The 18,564-nt window shown below is 46.3% G+C and overlaps 1 protein-coding gene across 1 annotated transcript in view; it reads right to left on the reverse strand.

Moving 5' to 3' along the window:
- LOC144142600 (uncharacterized) overlaps positions 1–18,564 on the reverse strand; it is a 52,528-nt gene that overhangs the window by 16,536 nt on the left and 17,428 nt on the right. Inside the window, exons 6-9 of the mRNA XM_077674233.1 lie at positions 18,421–18,507; positions 15,435–15,539; positions 12,207–12,283; positions 4,612–4,806 (exon numbers count right to left, since the gene is read on the reverse strand). Coding sequence (XP_077530359.1) covers positions 4,612–4,806; positions 12,207–12,283; positions 15,435–15,539; positions 18,421–18,507 — 464 coding nt within the window. The remainder of the gene's footprint in view (positions 1–4,611; positions 4,807–12,206; positions 12,284–15,434; positions 15,540–18,420; positions 18,508–18,564) is intronic.

Below are 18,564 nucleotides of genomic sequence, written 5' to 3' on the forward strand. Positions count from 1 at the left end.
TCTCCACCGACGAGAAAGAAGAACATCGCCGCCCGGTACGGTATCCCAGCAAGCAGCCTCTCAACAATTCTGAGTGCGGCAAAAAGCAAAAAGCACCAATTTTGCGAAAAGGCACTCTTTCAGCGTAAGTTCAACCTTTGAAACTGGTTAAGGCACCAAAAAGTGGCAAAAGACAAAAGCGATGCTTAAGGGGACACGCGGGTCGAAAAAACGCGATTTTTTCGAAATATACCGATTTTTTGTTTTCCCTTGCATTAGCATCTTTGACTATCCTTCTTTCATGGGTAAAAAAATAAAAACGAAATACGAACGAGAACTTAGTGAAAAATGTGTCTGAATGACTCGCGGTGACCCAAAAAATCGCACAATCAAGCCAAATTTCGGCCAGGTTTGAGAATTTATTCCGCACGGCAGCGTGGCTAGCCGCCATTTCGGTCACTTGAGAGAGGTAGATCAAGCCTTCTTCTCTCGATTGAGCCGCTCGCCAGCTTCGTATCTCCGCGTAAAAAAAATAAGAAAAATGTTTCTTCCCGCTTGTTTTGCGAGCTCCCACTGGGCATTTAAATCACGTGACGCGAAAGCGGGACCGCCATTGGTTCTTGCCGCTTGTGAGCCGCCATCGCCCGCATCGTTCCGTTCGCTACTTCGTGCTATCTTTTCTATTTCCTTATCGTGTGTTTTTAATCGTGAACGGTGGAGAAGCGCGACTTTTGTCGCCGGAAGCAGCGTACTTCGTGCCGGTACAAAGGAAAGCGCAAGCGGCGCAGCATTGTGACGACCACGGCCAATGCCGGCACGACCGGCACCGTGAGGCCTAACGGCGCCGGGCCTTCAAGCGTTGCAAGCGCGGCTCTACCAGGCGGGGCTGATTTTATCAGCGAAGATATCGGCTTTATAAGCGCATCGGAGAAGAAGTCGGCAGCCTTCCAAGGTGAGGAGACAGCCAGCCACGGGAGCGGTGCAGTTATCTGTGAAGTCGGCGCTCTGACTGACCTTGAGTGGTGCCGTGTGCACGACGTGCGGGAAGTGCGAATTCGTCGTAGTTGAGGTTGCGAACAAGCGGAAGGGCCTCGCATCGGTACTGGAACTGAAGTGCAAAAACGAAAAGTGCCCTGCGGGAGTGATTTCTTCTGTTTACTCATCGCAGCGTACTGCCGCCGTCGGTCGCGGAGGCCGCAAACCGGAACTGCAGGGGAAGTCCCCGTTATAGTTTCGCCGTCAATGTGAAAGCGGTACTCGCTGCACGCGCGGTTAGCATCGGACACGATCAGCTGTGCAGGTTCTGTGCCATTCTTGGTCTACCAAAACCACAGCATCAAAAGACGTTCTACAACACTGCCAAGAAAGTTCATGTTGCGGCCACAAAAGGCGTCTCTGACAACCTTGCTGAAGCAAGGCAATTAACTGCGTTGCAAGCTGGTCAGACTGACCTCAGTGTGATTTTTGATGGTACTTGGCAGAAGCAAAGACACGAGCCACAACAGTGTTGGCACTGCCATTTCTCTTGACACAGGTCTCTGCCTGGATTTTGAGGTGCTGTCAAACTACTTGTACTTGTAGCCGCCACCAAAAGCTTGATGAGCAAGAGGAGGAAGTGTGGCAAGCCTTTCATGCCTCTTGTGTGTGAAAAAAATGTCGACTGCTCATCCCATGCCATGGAGACGGAAGCAGCACTGCGCATCTGGCACAGGACGCTATCGTACAATTTGCAGTTCACTGTAGTGGAGACTGCCACTGCCCTCGCAGGGTTGTGGTTCAACAGGGGCCACACTAGCTTTGAGCAAGTTCTCCAAGAACTGGGAATCTTCCCTTTAGAGAAGAACTGGTCAGACTAAGCAATGCAAGTGACCAGCGGGGGATCAGGCAGATGTGTGCCAAGCTGACTGCTAAGGCTAGCCCCATTGCCACAGCCTGGTGAAACGGTCCCATACCAAGGACTACCCCAGCAAAAACCGTGAGGGTGCAACTTATGCAGCTGGAGCATTCTAGTTTTAGTACCTCAATGTGGACATTTCAGACTGTATCCCCACCAAATTTCATGTTGTTCGAGCAAGAATTTCTGAATCTGCCAAAGAAATAAACTTTCAATTGCGTTTTTCTCAGCTTGTTGTTTTTGTCCGTTTTCTGAGTTTGTGCACACTTATTTTCCCACTTAAAAATGTCGTATCAGGATGAAATTTTGCACAGATGTTCATTATAACACGTAGAGTGCACAAATCTTGTTCATTATGCAATTTGTGTCCTTAGATATTTCTGACGGTCATAAAACAAAAATATGCAGAACAAAAAAAGGCACACTACCAGTCATTTTTTTTTCGTGGTGAGGAAAATGATGATGAGGCTTTTTCAGGTAGATTTGTGCACTCTGCAGTTCATAAGGAACCACCTAGGCTATTTTAAAAGTTTCAGAAAAAATTTTTACTATAAAAAAAAGTGTGCACAAAAAAGCCATTTTTCTGCAAGTCATGCTGCGTAACATTTTATCCGGAGCAGCTACCGTATTTACACGATTGTAGGTCGACCCTTTTTTTCAAATTTGACAATCCAAGGTTGGGGGGTCGATTTAGAATCGAAATCAACCGTCTACCGCTAGTCACGGCAAGAGAAACGAGAACTCAGGGCTGCTGCGAGGTGGGGACACCTTTGCACCCTCGTTCCCATGGTTATGGTCGTAAGTGTGAACCGCATGGGGCGTTTCTGCTCGCGAAAATGCGCCGCTGACACCGCAGCTAATGCCACCCGCGTGCGCTACGCGATCGGCGGCGGCAACATGGCGGCGTCACCAACCGCGAAGAGGTCCGCGTAGCTCCAGCGACCGCTCCTAACCGCTCTTTAAGATATCACTGAAGGCACAAACGAAGGCGTTTGTGCAGGATAGGAGCTGATAATATGGTCGAAAACGACACTATAAAGCATCATCCGCGCCGCTAGGGAAAGCGCCAATCAAATATCCGCCACCGTGGTAAGCCTAAACGTCTCCGGCGGCGCCAGCCGTCTGTCCCAAGCGCTTTCAAACTGCCGGCTTGAAGAGCGCGCCTCCCCATTGGGGCAAGTCGTCAGGCTCCTCCTACTGCCGCTCCCGACACGCGCGAATCGCGTGAAAAAACACTCTATGAGGTTCGGCCTTAAAAGCAGTAGAAGCTGCCGCGCGCGCGGAGTCGTTGATGGGGGCATCAAAAAGTCACCCGCGCACGAATCGCGTGCAAAAACGCGTCAAGAAGCGTTTTATTCGTATAAAAAAAAAATCATTAGCGAATCCCTTGATTCAATGCACGGCGCTAACGTAGCCGCCATGTTTGTTTTGGTATCGCGCGGCAGTGGCCGCTGCCGGTTGCTTCGATGGTTGTCATCTCGCAGCGAATGTATTTTTCCCGCTCAACCTACAGCGCATTGTTATTCCACGTGCTTATACAAAAGCTTTTCTTTTTTAACATCTACCGCGCTTACCACGAGCGCACGGCTCTTGTGGAGAGCCGCCGTGTGGGTTAAGAGCTTTTCTTTGTGATACGATTTTCTACGCGGCGCTCGCATTTTTTTTTTTTTTGAGAGATGTAATTTTTGGGGGTCGACCTACATTCGAGTCGACTTACAATCGTGTAGATACGGTATTCAAAATCTGATTGCATATATGACCAGAGGAGCTCAATCTCTACAAGCTGTGAAAATTTCAGTCTCCTAACTTCATTATTAAAAAAAAGTTGTTTGGAGGAGCACGTCCCCTTAAGTTACGTAGCTGAATTCGGGCGCTTCTTTGGAGTGCCGTGTAGTGACTAAGTTCGTGGGAAAGGAGCAGGCGCAAATCACAGTTTTGCACCGTTAAATAAATCCTTTAACGGTGAGTTCATTATCACTGATGACTAGCATTCTGGTTTCGTTTCTGCTTTATTTACGCGAGCCTTAACTTGCGTACAATTGCGAATTTTTGTCGACTTCGTTACATCCAGGTTTTACTGTATTTGCTTTAAAGGAGCCATGAAGAGAAAATACAACTTCGTGTAATTTGAAAGAACTAGGATTCAGTATCTCACTCAGCTCCATTACAGCCCCAAAAGATGTTTTTTAACGAAAAAAAAAAAAGCAAGACGTATTTAAAAGCTTTCAAATTTTGCGCCACAGTGACGTGTTATGAGCAAGAATGACGTCACATGGGCCAACAATAAAACTTAATTTTCAATGCGTTAACTGCACGTTACCATTCAAGTGATGCAGTCAAACGGAACTAGAGGCCCCATTACAGATGTCCAGTCATGTGTTGTCGCGACAGGTCAGTTAGGCGGCCGCCAATCGCACAAACAAGGTTCCGTGGCGTCATAGAAAAGTTGCGGGAAATTGGCTAGGGGGTCGCGACTGCTTCACACGTTTTCTTCAATATCTCCGTTATTTGTTCGAAGATTGCGATGATATTGGTATCACTGTTATCGGGACTAAGCAGTCTTTCCAATAAACCCAACTTGCATTTTGTCTTCATGGCTCCTTTAAATTTGTGCTAACACTGCCGCCACCATTGTTATCGGGACTAAAGAGTTTTTCTACTGAACTGAACCTGCATTTTCCCTTCCTGGCCTCTGTAACATTCCCAACACTGTCTGTGTGCAGAGAGCCTCGACTCGCCTCCCAAGTGTATCTGGAGTCGGCGTTCTTGTCGATGCTGCTCAGTCGGACGCCTTCAAGGGGGCCAAAGCACGTCTGTGCTGGAAACGGCTCCAACGCGACGACACCGTGTCGGGCACCTCTGAGGCTCGACTGCCGGATGGAGAGTCTCGCGGGCAAGGTCTTGTTAGCGCGTAGGGGGTCACCCAACGACACCTGCGTATGCAACCACACAAAGAACTGCACTCCACTTCATCCACGACAAACGGAGCCGTCAATAAGAGCAATGACGATACTGCCCACTTTGGCTAACTACACGCCGAGACGATCAACATATCATCAAACGGCCCCAAATACCTGTACAACTTGTTTTAGGATGCTCACACGAGTGTTGTAAACTTTTAGGTTGTTTCTCTACAGGGCAACGGTGCACAAAACATCAAGCGTTACCTGTGAATGTTGTCACCATATGCACACACCATCGAAAAATTGCGAGTGTAGCCACACTCTGAATAGTGTGCACTCTGCCGGTGATCTGAAGTGCAAGGCGACAAAGGGCAAGACGGGAGCACTGAAGAGTCACCCCTACGTCTCCTTCACAGTGCTTTTGTGCCTCCGTATTTCCAGATGCGACTGCATCTCATTCACTCGCCTTGTCCCTGCATCCGGCGTCGTCGGCGTTGTTGTCGGCGTCTGCCTCTCCCCCATTCTCCTCGCCGCGTGAGCTGCACTCTCCGCCGCTCACCCCCTCTCCTCTCCGATAGCGAACACTCTCTCGCGAGAGGCATTGGATTGGATTCGAATGGATTGGCTTGGCTTGGATTAAAGTGGATTGTGTTGGATTGTGTTGCGTCATAGCCGCGGCAGACACACTGGTGCCGGCGGGTCCCCTCACCGTTATGCGCGCTATAAAACGTGGCGCCTGCGCCACTCTGCTCCATCGTTCCAGCGCCGTTCCTCCGCTGTCCAACGCTGCAACGTGAACCCCCTATGCGTCGCATCTACACAGGGGTTCCCGCGAGGGGAGGTGGGAGATTTTAGGGGTGAAACCTCTTAGGGGCTTGGGCTGTCGGCGTCTCATGTCGTCATCTCATGTTGTCGTCAATGTAGTCACGGTACTGAAGCACCAAGATACTCGTTTACGCCTCGCGCAGAGCTTTAGTTTCATGTCATCATCGATGTAAAGACAGTACTAAAACACCGGGACACTCGTTTTCCAGCGCCTCGTGCTTGAACATTTTAGCTCCATTGGCAAGAACACTTACGAAAAGAATACACTGGGACTCTCATTTTCCAACGCCTTGCGCTAGAACGCTTCATGCTTGAAAGACACGAGACTTTAACAGCAAAGCTGTATACCTCTACCCCTCAACGGTTTCATCTCCATTGGCAAAAATGCCAAGGCGCCAAGAATACACTTGCGCTCTGCATGCTCCCCCCCCCCCTTCCCCCCCTGTTTGAGTTTCACATTAGTGGAGATGCAGGAGGGTTGCAAGCTGGGCTAGTTGGAAAGACATTCTTGGATGAAACCAGCGCGAACTCAGACGAAGACGAAGGAAGTGCAACACAAGGACAGCCGCTGGAGATGACCAGGAGTGGAGATGACCAGGGATTTTTGTGAGAGTATGTCTGAACCACCCAGGACGCATCACTGGGCCGTCTTTCAAACTACGGCACGAGCCTACGGGCACGAGCAGATGTATAAGGACCGAGCAGCTGGACGGGTGGCGCCACCACTCAGCGCTCCCCTCGTCAGTGGAATGAGCCGGTGCATTGGACTACACAGCCTCCCGTTGTTTTTGTCGTGTTTGCTTCGGTGCTTTGTATGTTTTGGTGGCGTTGTGAGCAGACATGTGAGATGAAACGAAGTCTAGACAGGTGTGTTGGGTTCTTAGATGCAGTAATGACTACGTAAACTTGTCGGACGCGTCTAAAGTTGGGTATCGGCTGCAATGGCATAAGCGCTTTTTGCAGCGATCTGCGCTTAGCTCCACCCGTTCCGAGTACGAATAAAACTACTATTATTAGTATTATTTTCTTCTTAAATGCACTAACGGCTACGCAAACTTATTGGCTGCTTGTAAGGTTGGGGAAGGGCTACATTGACACGAGCGCTTTTTGCAGCGCTCTGCGCCTGGCTCCGCGTGATCTGAGTACGAATAAAACTATTACCAATATTAGAATTCATTTCTACCACTTTAAATTATCTTCACTGGTTTCAATGACTACGGTTTCCACGCCTGGGATACCTCGATACACGTGCTTTAAATAGAAAGGCACCTGCATACGAGATGGATTACCGTGTAGCCGTAGAAATGTTGCGGTAGTTTACACTTTCTGTAACCGTGAGCTTTGTACCTTCAGTTTTGGTGAGCGGCACTGTGAAAGCATGGGAGCCTGAAAGCCGAAGTGGAAATCCCACATTTGTGCTGGTCATTTTATCAAGAGCCAAAGTTATTCACCAACTCAACAGCCCAAGCTACAAACCATCCCTCCTCCCCTTCCCGTTTTACTACCTGCGTAGAATAAAGGCTGGCACCGATAGTTAAAAAATGTGGCAGTGTTAACGTCAGCGGTGTTTTTTAATGCTTAAGTATTCTTTACAGGGTACCTAAAAAAATCATGTAATGCCTTGTGAAGACACCAAAAACGCGCGATTAGTTGCCTGAAATATGGGTGCATGAGCCCGAGTCCTTTTCCGACACGCTGGAAAAATTTTAGATTTGGAGAGGGGGCATGGAAGTTCTAACACATGGTATGCCTCGTAAACGTCACACCCACACTCAAGATTTACCGATCTGAAAAATGCACGTGGGGTTACGTACGCTTTGCAAGCCGCACCACAAAAAAACGACAGAAAGCCATGCACAACTACGCTGCGCTGACCGCCACCGGCATTCCACTGACGAGCGGTTCGCCACGGGCAGTGCTGTTCGCTGAAACGACGGTGGTGCCATACAACGGCCGCCTGGTCCCTATGGCCAAGCTTGGCCTATTCTTTCTAGCGTACATATAACATTGAGCAAGGTTCCTCTGCTTGCAACCTCAAGAAAAGTCAATAAAGAATGTACTGGTACTGACCTTCTCCACCCATCTCGGATTTTATGCTTCTGCTTTGTATAAAATGTAATTACTTGTCCAACAATGTGTTTTGTAATCTTTCTTGCTCACAAAATGTACACTAAATTTTAAAGCCGGTGCAGATTTTTTAGGGGTGCGTACATCCCATAAGGTCAGTCCTGGCAACTTAACGCATCCCCTATTTTTAATTTTTAATCAGGAGAACGCATGCAAGGCACCACATCGTCCGCTAAGGCACAGCTTCTGCCGCGTAATCACCTCTCACAGTGGACTTAGATTGACAATATTATCTAACAATTATGCCTAACAATATAACAATTCTTGGCTGTTACTTCTTGGTAAAACTCGTGATTCAGCCAAAATTTCTTGTTATGGCCTGCATTTTTTTTTAAGGGGCGTCTTCTGTAACTGAATTCATGGCTAAGCCCTGGCCAGCAATCTGCATGACTTCATTTCGCAACAACGCAAAATTTACAGTATACAGTTGAACCTCGTTTATTCGAACTCGAAGGGGTCTGAAAATTTGTTCGGATTAACGAAAGCTATTTTAATACACTTAACTTCGCTGGGACCGCAGCATCAGTTCTAACAAACCATAAGTTTGAATTCAACGAGTTTGAGTTAACGAGGTTCGACTGTAGTTGGATAAGTGGTTCCCTGCTGCATGTGCAAAAACTGCAACAGAGAAGAGAACAAAAAGAGATTGAAATGGTTACCTAGCACACTGAATGCAACCTGAGATGCCCTTCAATTTTGAGGGTAAAAATGTGCATCCGTTATGCGAGCAGACACAGTGCTGAGAGCAGTCAGGTACACAGTCTATTCCATAAGTTGGAATAGTAACTCAAACGGGTCAACCATAAGTAGGAACTGCTACAGTTAAACCCACTTACACAGCAATATGGACACTCCAAGACGTCACTGAGGTAAGAAATAATTTCTGTAATCGAGCTTCAAAGCACTTCAAACTATGTAGCCATTAACAAGCAGTCCTTTTACACTTACCCAGTAAAAGATCCAAAGGCAATTAGTTCGCACCTCAACAAGCCCCAGTGGGTCTTTCTGAAGTTCGTCTAAATTAAATGCGCCTGAGATGAGAACATGATACAAAATTTCATGTTTCTGAACAGTAAAAGGATGAGTAAAAAGTGCACGGTCCCTTTCATTATGTATCGGCACTTCATGTTCGCCTCGACCCCCAAACGGTTATTTGCCAGTAAAATTGAACTGTTATAACTGTTATTTTATTTAACTGTTTATTTAACCGTTCAGCTGTACGAACAGCCAGGCTTGTGAGCTGTTACATCCAATAGTCTTACAGTCCCTATCGCTAATGCTGTCTTCAAAGTACAGTAGAATCTCGATAAACAGAAATTGCTTAAACGGAATTGCCGCTTAAGGGGGGACGTGGCTTTCAAAATCAACTTTTTTATTTCTTTGTGGATTTTGATGAAAATTAGCACAGCAACTGGAAATGCTTCCGTGATAACACCATAAAAATTTCAAACTAATATTTTGAAAACTTTTTTATGTATTAAATTTTCTTTCTGTTCCGCTTGTACCGAGCTTGAGCGGCTTATAAAACACGATAGAAAACTTGTTCGAAGTGCTTTGCATTCCCAAATGAATGGACGAGGTTGTGACAGTTTTAGAATTTTTTTTTTACAACACAATGTTTTTTAGTTTTCATTTTTTTAGAGGTTAATGTGCAATAGGCATGTTGACTGTGAACGATTATTTGAATAAAAAAATCACAAAAAACAAATCTGGAAAAGCAAGAGTGTCACGACCTGAACAGTTCATCAAGGAATGTAATGCAAGAAACGAAATCAAAATAGACCCAGCGGTCACAAAAAAATCCCTGGTACAAGCGACGGAGGTGGCAAAAAAAACTGTTTTGAGAAAACGGCTTCCGAAGTTGCAACATAGGTTTCACTTATCAAAAGTCGTCACGGCTGAAGCCTTTCATGTCCTTTTGAACATGGGACTTCTGGAATGCCTTGCCTTGAAATTGGAGTGCCTTTTACAGCCTTTTTCTTTCCAGAAAACATCATTTTCAGCTCCTCCGTGAAGAGTACATACCCCACTTTGCAGACTAAACGAAGGGGGAGATGGGTTTCAATGGGCTTTCAATGCAAAGTAGGTTAGTTGGTTGGCTGTATCGCACTGGACAACCTCCTTTTGCTGTGTTGTCACTATGGCAACAAGTTAAGCATTTTTTTAACTTAAATTTGAACATTTTTGGCTTTTTTTTATGTTTTATCTTGCCTGGCACAGCAACTTAGTACTCGTAGTGCAGGTGTTCATTGCCAAAAGTTTACATACCACAAGGTTGAAAATGAGCTACTTTGAAGCTTGGTAGAGTATTCTGCATAACTCCCAACTTCAATGCAAGAGCATATTTTTTTTATTACTTTTGACATTCAAGGCATCCAATATTTCTCGCAGCACATCCAGTATGCCCTGAGCAATGGTATCAATAATTTCCCTAAAAAAATCACTGTTAAATGCTGCCACAGTAACGTACATTTTTAACGCAGAGAGCATATTTTTATTCCTATATTACTAACTCAAACCTGTTTGCATGAAAATTACAAGTGCACGGGAAACGTTGCGCAAGAAAGGCGATATGGCTCGCGCGCATCGCAGCGCACGCTTACCGCGACATATTTAACTTTAATTATACCTGATATGCCTGGTCAGGTCGCTTTTAAGATTAAATCTAACGTTGCTGGCATTAATTACAACTACTGGCGTTCAATCGTAACCGGTTGCCCAGTCATGTGCTGCTCCAATGCGCTTCGGCTATGCCGTGCGCGCCGCAGCGTTTGACGCATCGACCGTTTCTTTCTCAAGGCTAGCGAGCCCACAGTCAAAACACAGCAATAACTAAGCGTGTAAACATCGCAAACCCGACCAAAAGTTCACTTCACGAACCGCTATCGCAAGCGCGCACACCGCGTCACCCTCCGGGGTCTGGCGACGGTAGAGTCACGCGCACCACGAAGCGTTCGATGACCTCCTCTTTCGAGCCACACGACTTCCCGTAATCTGGCTCGTTATCTCCGGCATTCCCACCGCAATAACGTCCGTGTTGAATACCATAGATTGAACAGAAACTCGGCCGAGCGAAGCGGCGAAAATGAACTCGAACCGCTCGCTACGCAGCTCACGCGGCCGCCATCTTGCGTTGCGCCCGTGACATCCAATCAGGAGGGTCGTCGTTCTGCGCCCCGACCGGAGGACCAATAGCGCTTCAGCATCTATTTCTAGCTTCGTTTGTGCGTCGTTTCTTTTCTGCCGTTTGTGCATTTGTGAATGAACGAAGATAAAAGAGACGAGCGGAACCGGAAAGACGATCGCTCGGCCGATCTAACCATATCAAAATGGCCGCGCCCGGTGGCACCGTTGCGGAGATAGAGCGCTCCGAAAATTGCCGTTTTTTCGCCCTTTTGCGCTGATAGTTTGTCACCGCGCCTGACAAAAGTATTTTTTTATGCCACTTTGCGACGCTTTTCAGCGTAAAAACTTTGCAGACGCACAGAATAGGAAACATAGAAGCCGAATATGTGGGTTTCAAAAAAACGATGTTTTGGTCATTTTTCCGAAGTTGAAAGCCGCGTCCCCCCTTAAACGGAACAGTTGCCTGTAAGTTGGTTGGTTTTGTATTCAGATAACGTAAAAAAACTATCGGTAATCGGAACTAAAATTTCCGCGCCATCGTGTAAACGGAACTAGAAATGGAACTTCTTGTGAAACCCATCGGCATGAGAATCAACTTTTTATGGTTCCGGCTGTTTCGTTTTTTTTTCTTCCTCCATGATTTTTTTTTACCTCGTTGGCCTCGTAAGCCTCCTCTCATTAGTGGTAAGCCATGTTAGCGCAACGAATGCAACATCGCAGTTCTTGTTCCAGTCGTTTGGTCTCGATTCAAGACGCTGAGGTTACAGGGCTCAGCTCCTTCTGCCTTGTTTGTGCCATCGTGGTGCTATTCGCGTTTCATTACCGCGTTGCGGTATTCTACATTCGGTGGGTCGTAATACTCGCGAAGTTGAGGCCTCTAGCCTCCGTGAATACGCAGTTTCAAGGACTCAAACAAAAATAATTGATGCATTTTGTAGTGCACAGCGACTAATTGTTGCCAAATCAACTTTGTGAATGCTGTGCCTAAAACTTTTTTAGTTTTCTTGCTTTCTTAAAAACTATCAGCTACATTCACCTTCTAGTGCTTAGAGTTCCATGAAATGGTATGAAGAGTGCGTACGCACAGAAATGTGCACTTTTACATATCTATCTCAGTAAACGGAACTTCTCTTAAACGTAACTAATTTTTTTGGTCCCTTGAAGTTCCGTTTATCGAAAGTCTACTGTAATGCAATACTGAGACTGTCCTCTCAGCCAAGAAATATCTAGCATGAAAAGCCCCTCATTCAATTCAATGCACGCTAATCAGACGCAAGTACAAAGTGAAACAGGTTCAAAACTACCACCACTGCATCCAATTAGCAAGGCTTAGACAAAAACTCATCACTCACAAACTTGTCCTTGACGTAGGTCAACGTTTCTGGTACCGTACAATCGCCACAGTGGTCCGAGTTGCACATGGGACAAACTGGAAAGAGAGTTTTCGTGCATTAGGAACCCGGCACAATGCACTGGAAAATTTTCTGGCATAGCAATAAGAACCTAACAAAAAAAAAATAAAGCTTTGCCCATTAGAAAAGCAATGACGTGCAATGCGTAACAAGATTTCTCGTCCACACAGACAGCCTACCATGTGAGCCTAAGGCAAAAGTCACAATGCACGACCAGCTGTAACATTCTGAACCCGTCAAATAAATGGTACAGTAAAACCTCGTTACAAGAGACACTCAAGGGAACCAAAAAACGTGTCTCTTGTAACCAAGGTCTCTTGTATGCAATGTTGCTAACATGCTGAGTATAGGAAAACCAACCAAACCGCCTTCATTCAAATGTCTCTTATAACCACGTGTCTCTTGTAACAGTGTCTCTTGTAACGAGGTTTTACTGTAGTGCTTAAAAACACTATTTCCATATTGTCTACTGAAAAAGAGATGGAAAATACGACAGCTGAAATACGCACGTGGACGCTGCAAGCGGTCAGCAAAAATCGGTGATTTTGAAACCGAAATAGAGAAGAGCGCGGCTATATAAGTGATGCTACAGCCGTCCAGCAAGCGGCCGGACGGTCAGCAGCTCGGGAGCAAGCCTGCACGCAAGCTCTACGTGCGCACGGGGCAGCAAATGGGTGACGCGTTTGCAGCAGAGCTCGACCAGTTCTCCAGCTGCGTGGCTGGCCAGAGGAAGAAGCCACCGTCGTCTGGAGCATCGCAGGCATGTCATGGCTGTTGTCGCGATCCGCCGGCAGAGGCAGCGTGGTCTGCGGCAGAGCTTTTTTGAACACTTCTGACTGATTAACGAGGCGTTTCACGGGGCTACCACTCATGTCCCAGCTGATTGGGTGGCACTTACTACACATTAAAAACTAATTTGGTCGAGGTGAAATTTGACTGCAGTTGGCAACAAGGAGCGCGAGAGGACTAAAAATTAAAAAAAAAAAAAAATATGACTACGCCTTCAAACAAGGTCTGCAAGTTCCACAGGTGTCTGAACCCCAGTCCCACACATACTGACAGCATTATAATGCCACGTCATTGCCCTTCTATGCATCACCCAGCCTCTTGCAATCCTGCATTTACACTAGCACAAAGGACCGCAAGGCCCGCACATTGAGGTGATTGCTATCTAGCAAAGGCAATCTCTAAAGCTCAACACACTCTACCAGGCATTGTTGCAAGGCCAATGCAAGCTATTCTTGGGAAATAGGTGTCTCATTTCTCAATTGAAGCTGCAACCCGACCTCCACTTATAACCTTGACACTGGCTCTCCTCCGAATTATCACCAGGAATTGTTCAATCCATACACCGCATTTGCTCAGTGGTCTTTAATTACGAACACCGCACTCCCAAGAAAATAGAGTAGGGTCTCCTTTTAGTACACATGTTCATTGTGCACCAGACTTTGTATTGCTCAACCCTGCTAGCTTGACTATAAAAGAAAAACAGAAGTGTTTAGATTTCGGCTGTTGTTGCATAAAATGGACGCTTTGCCCAATGACACTTCCTATAGTAGTCCGTTTGTAGCATAGTACCATTTTTTTTTTCAGAGATATCGTCGTTAAAAAAAAGAAAGACATCTTGCAGTTCTGAGAAAGTCACGTGGCTTCTTCGGTTGAAATAACTTTTGGTTGGAAAAAAATTAACCGTGTTCTAGGGTTAGCTCATTCTGTAGACCAATTGCAGTTATTAGGCTGTAGTCTTGGGTTTGAACCCCAAATAAGGATTAATTATTTTTCTCTCTATGATGTTCGTGACAAAGGTACATAAGTCTTCCACTCAGAGATGGCCGATTGTCAAGTGGCTGATAATGTTTTATTTAGTACCGTCGTGAGCAGTAGGAACTGAAACACTAGATGGAATGCCAAAAGACACTGGCGGCACGGCCGCACTGCATTGACAACTAGGCACAAGCATGCGAACCACAAGAAGACCGTCTCTGTCTTAAGCTAAATGGACCCTGCAGCACTTAACATTGACTACTCGGAATGTATTTTGGGGTAAAGTCTGTTGTCCCAGCAATCTCCTCCCGCAACCATTCACTATCACCGAAACCGCTTGCGATGAGATATCGCGCATAAATGTTCCCTCTCAACTCTACCGTGGACTACTGGAGAGGGGGGCAGCTCGCAGCATTCTCTTCAGTGGCCTTCGATATATCACAGGCCAAGGAGTTTTTGCCTTTTCTCCGCATTGTGGAGGGGTCTATTCCCGGTCTGGTGCGACAAAAAAGCAGGTATGGCTGTCTGCTCACAAGTGCGCGCTCAGGCTGGTAGGGTGTTTTTGAAGCAATAAACTGTTGTTGTTGTTGAGTGGTCTTGTTGAAAGGGGAGTATTAAGTTCGTCACTCAAACTCTGCGCACACTCAAAACACAAAAGAAACGCCAAAACTGTGCGTACAGGTTCAGGCATAAAAAACGTTGGTGTACACAGCGCTGACAACGGTGGATCGTCGCAGGAAATGCGAGAAATAAGCCCTGAATCTGACCAGCGACACCCAATAGGACAGCCATGGCCGCAATGATGTCGTTTAGGCCATGCCAGGGTGCATAATGAGGAAAACTGAAGAGAGCGCAGTTGGTTTTCCCGCATCTTTACAGCGATTTGGAAGCCTCACTGCTTCCCATGCACGTGTAATATTTGGTTAAGGTATTCCTGGCAGTGTAATCTAAATGTCGTGCAGGTTTACTTGCACTGCTCAGAGTGTTGTTGCAGGGTCCCTTTAACCTGTTATTCTTTTGATTGATTGTAGGGTGTAACGCACCGACGCAACGCAGGCGATGAGTTGCGCCATAGTGGAGGGCTCCGGATTAATTTTGACCACCTGGAGATCGTTAACGTGTGCCGAAACCTCGTACACATGGGCATTTTTGTTTTTCGCCTCCATCAGAAAAGCGGCCGCCGCGGCCGGGAGTCGAACCTGCGTCCTCGTGCTCAGCAGCACAACGCCTTAGCCACTGAGCCACCGCGGCGGGTTAACCTGTTATTAGTTCATGTGGCAAAGACAGGGCCGCGTTTTGCGAGCATCAGTCAATCGTCCGTCAAGTGTTTCAGCCCCCATGGCGCGAGACTGTACTGTCGCTCTTCAGAGCTCTGGGCACGGCACGAAGCTGCCGACTACTCACAGCTGATGTCCTCATGGGTGTCCTCTCCGCAGCAACCTCTGCAGCTCACGTCCTTCCGCTTACGCCGTGGGTAGCGAGACTCCCGAGCGGGGCTGTTTTCCGCACCTAGAATTTGAAAGAAAATGTTTCAAACTTTAAGTCACCTCACGCAGGTGAATACAAGTGGTAGCGCTTGAGAGGGGGTGGCACAACTTGGTTATCCTTGTTTTTATTTTATTTTTATTATTTCTAAAAAATGCATACTCCTTGGCCTAGTTTCCACTGTTCAGCTTAACGAGTGTAACATTAAGCATTGATATCTGCCAAAGTATTTGTCGTGTCTACTTTCTGAAACTATTGTGAGATGATAAGGGCAGCAGAGGCTGCACAAATACGCGGAGATGAGGCCGCATAAGCAAGAGGCCGGCTATATATACGCTAACCTCCTCTCGATACCATCGTCCTCTGTACACCAACCACTCCCTCCACTGGCACACATACCAGCCACTGCACCTAGTATGCTCGACTCCCCTTAGTGTCGCCTAGATGCTTTTTCTTGCTCGCACGGCATTCCTTTGCTCTGTGACCTTCAGTGACGGGCTTCACACCCTGACAGAATGGCAGACGCAATTTGATTAGTTGGGGCACCTAGAACTCTGACAGTAAAAAAAAAAATTAAACTTTTTATGGCCGCAGTAGCTAAATTGCAGAAAGGTAAATTGACCCTAGGTGAGCTGTGGAGGATGCAGTATTGCTTAACGAACCAAGGCGCTGTTACCTCCTGTAAGCTGCTCCTGCTAATCATTGCTTGTAAACTTGCATCCCCTTGAAAGTTGGCAGTGCCCAAGGACCCTTACCTGACCACACTGTTTTTTTTTTTAATCTTGTTTAAGTGACACGTACGCTGACAGGGCTAGTCAACATGATCGAGTGAAACAATTGCTAAACGCTATAGCCATGCAACATCTGTATAAAATACACAAGATTTTGCTAGGGAAAGGAATGAGACCCCTTGGTGCTAAAAAAAACTGCCACTTCGTTCCTTTCTTCCCCAACTAGACAGAGGTGCGTGAGGAGTGGAAACACGCTCCACCTCATCATTCGAGAGGGAACGGCTGACATGCAAACATCAGGACACTTTGCTATACACTCTCCCAAAAAGCTACCAGCTTGTAAAAAAGCTTTCGAAGTCCTATTTAGACTTTGGTACTAAAGCACATCAGTTAGCACAGGACCGGGATAATTGGAGATCTACGGGAGAAGCCTTTGTCCTGCAGTGGGCTTAAATAGGCTGCTGATGATGATTGCAAAAGCCCGTATACACATTAACCTGACGCCACCAGGCGCACGTGGTGGTAATAATTCCGCCCCTCACTTGAGTGCACTGCTCAGGTCAGCACTTTCCCCTCACATTTTACAACTTTTAAATCAGTCAAGGAGGGAGAAGAAGGGGGGGTTCGGACTAAAACTGCACTTGGGCGATGGGGCATGCTGTAGTAAAGGGCTACAAATTCGCCTTTACCACCTGGGAGCCTTTAAAATGCCCCAAAATCACCATTATACAAAAAGAAAAAGAAAAGGCTACCGTAGCAAGGACTCCTTTCCAGCTGCTAGATACCCTACATGCCCATGGCAACACACGAATGTTTGACATTCTTGCCCAAGCATTAAGCCTGACCCGAAACAAATCACATAATTCCCCATAGTCATCAATAACGAAATGTTTCTTGCCTTTCAAAAAAACTGACCAATGATATTACTCGAGCAACGGTAGTCAAAGATGCAGGGCAACAATACATTGCCGAATTATCGAGTTTTACAGTAAAGTTCCAAGCGAACGCCCACACCCCGAAACATCGCCCCCCACCCCCCCCCCTTTAGGGGTGAAATATTCAATGTACAACAAGACCCCAAAGACCGCCCACCCTTTAAAATTGATGGCTTTAACACCGATGAGTGAACAAAATGAACACGAATCATATATTCCAGTGTTGATGTGGTCACTCGTTTGTCCTTTCTGCACTTTGTCCATCTGGTATTTTTTCTTGATGTCTCCGCAGTTTTGGTTGGCGGTGCGGCCACTTTTTTTTTTAGTTTTTTCACACCTTACCTGAAAGATCGCCTGTCCCGTATTTTTCACTTGATATCTCTGTACTTTGGGTGGGCGTTTTTTTCGGAACTTTACGGTATATATGCAGCGCCAAACTAATGGCCATACTTGGAGCACTCTACAAGGAGTTACAAAATAAATTCCAACCAAACTACGTTAAGCAATGTTTTCAACAGGATACACTTACGAGTAAATATCGGACCATTGTGGAACAAGCTATACCAAGCGATAGGACATAACCTAACTTCCCCAGACACTTCATCCTTAAACTTACCCATTTTTTTCTGCCTATGTTTATTAACAGCATCTACTGCCTACCTTGCCCCAATTTGCCCACCTTGAATACATCCATCTCTGTCAACGCTCTACCCAAGATTCAGCTCTGTCCAAAGAGCACGGACGATTAACTTGATCCTTCCAATTCCAACTTTCAGGATATTGCGGCTCCCTTGATAGAGTTTCGGAAAGCTTGCTAGAAGCCCAAAAATGAAAAATCTTCAGAAACAGTAAACTGCAAACGCTATCACAGAAACTGTTCATATGCTTGTACAGACCGGTCTCTCTGGTGAGACCATTGTGAACATATATTACATACACACAGAATGTAATAACATGGTGCCCCCCATTGACCAACTAGCTTATCCTTTCTTTTTCGCGTTCTATGCCTCTTCCATCAACATGCCACATCAAGGTTCTAAAAGGTTCATTTTGTCGACATAAATCTTTAATTCGCTGCTAGCATCTCTCCGTCTTTTTGTAGCGCATACTCCAAATCCTCTCCACACTCTGAAAGGACTAAACTTTCTGCACAAAATTTCATATGAAGCAAGAGAGCATGCAAGTAAATCAAGCCATGCAAAGAGTGAAAACTTGGAGAAAAAGAAAAAGAGCACGTACTTATCGTGACTTCGGGCTGCATGTCATCCAGACCGTTCCCACTTTCTGTTGACTGCGGCAATGGGCTGCACGAGCGACTTGTGGAAGCTGCGAAACAATTCGATGGCTGTCACAATCAGCCTACGACCACCTAGCTTGCCATTC

Source organism: Haemaphysalis longicornis, unplaced genomic scaffold (assembly GCF_048455015.1).
Source record: "Haemaphysalis longicornis isolate Haplotype H1 unplaced genomic scaffold, Haemaphysalis longicornis Haplotype H1 scaffold_6, whole genome shotgun sequence".
In the NCBI taxonomy this organism is placed as follows: Eukaryota; Metazoa; Arthropoda; class Arachnida; order Ixodida; family Ixodidae; genus Haemaphysalis; species Haemaphysalis longicornis.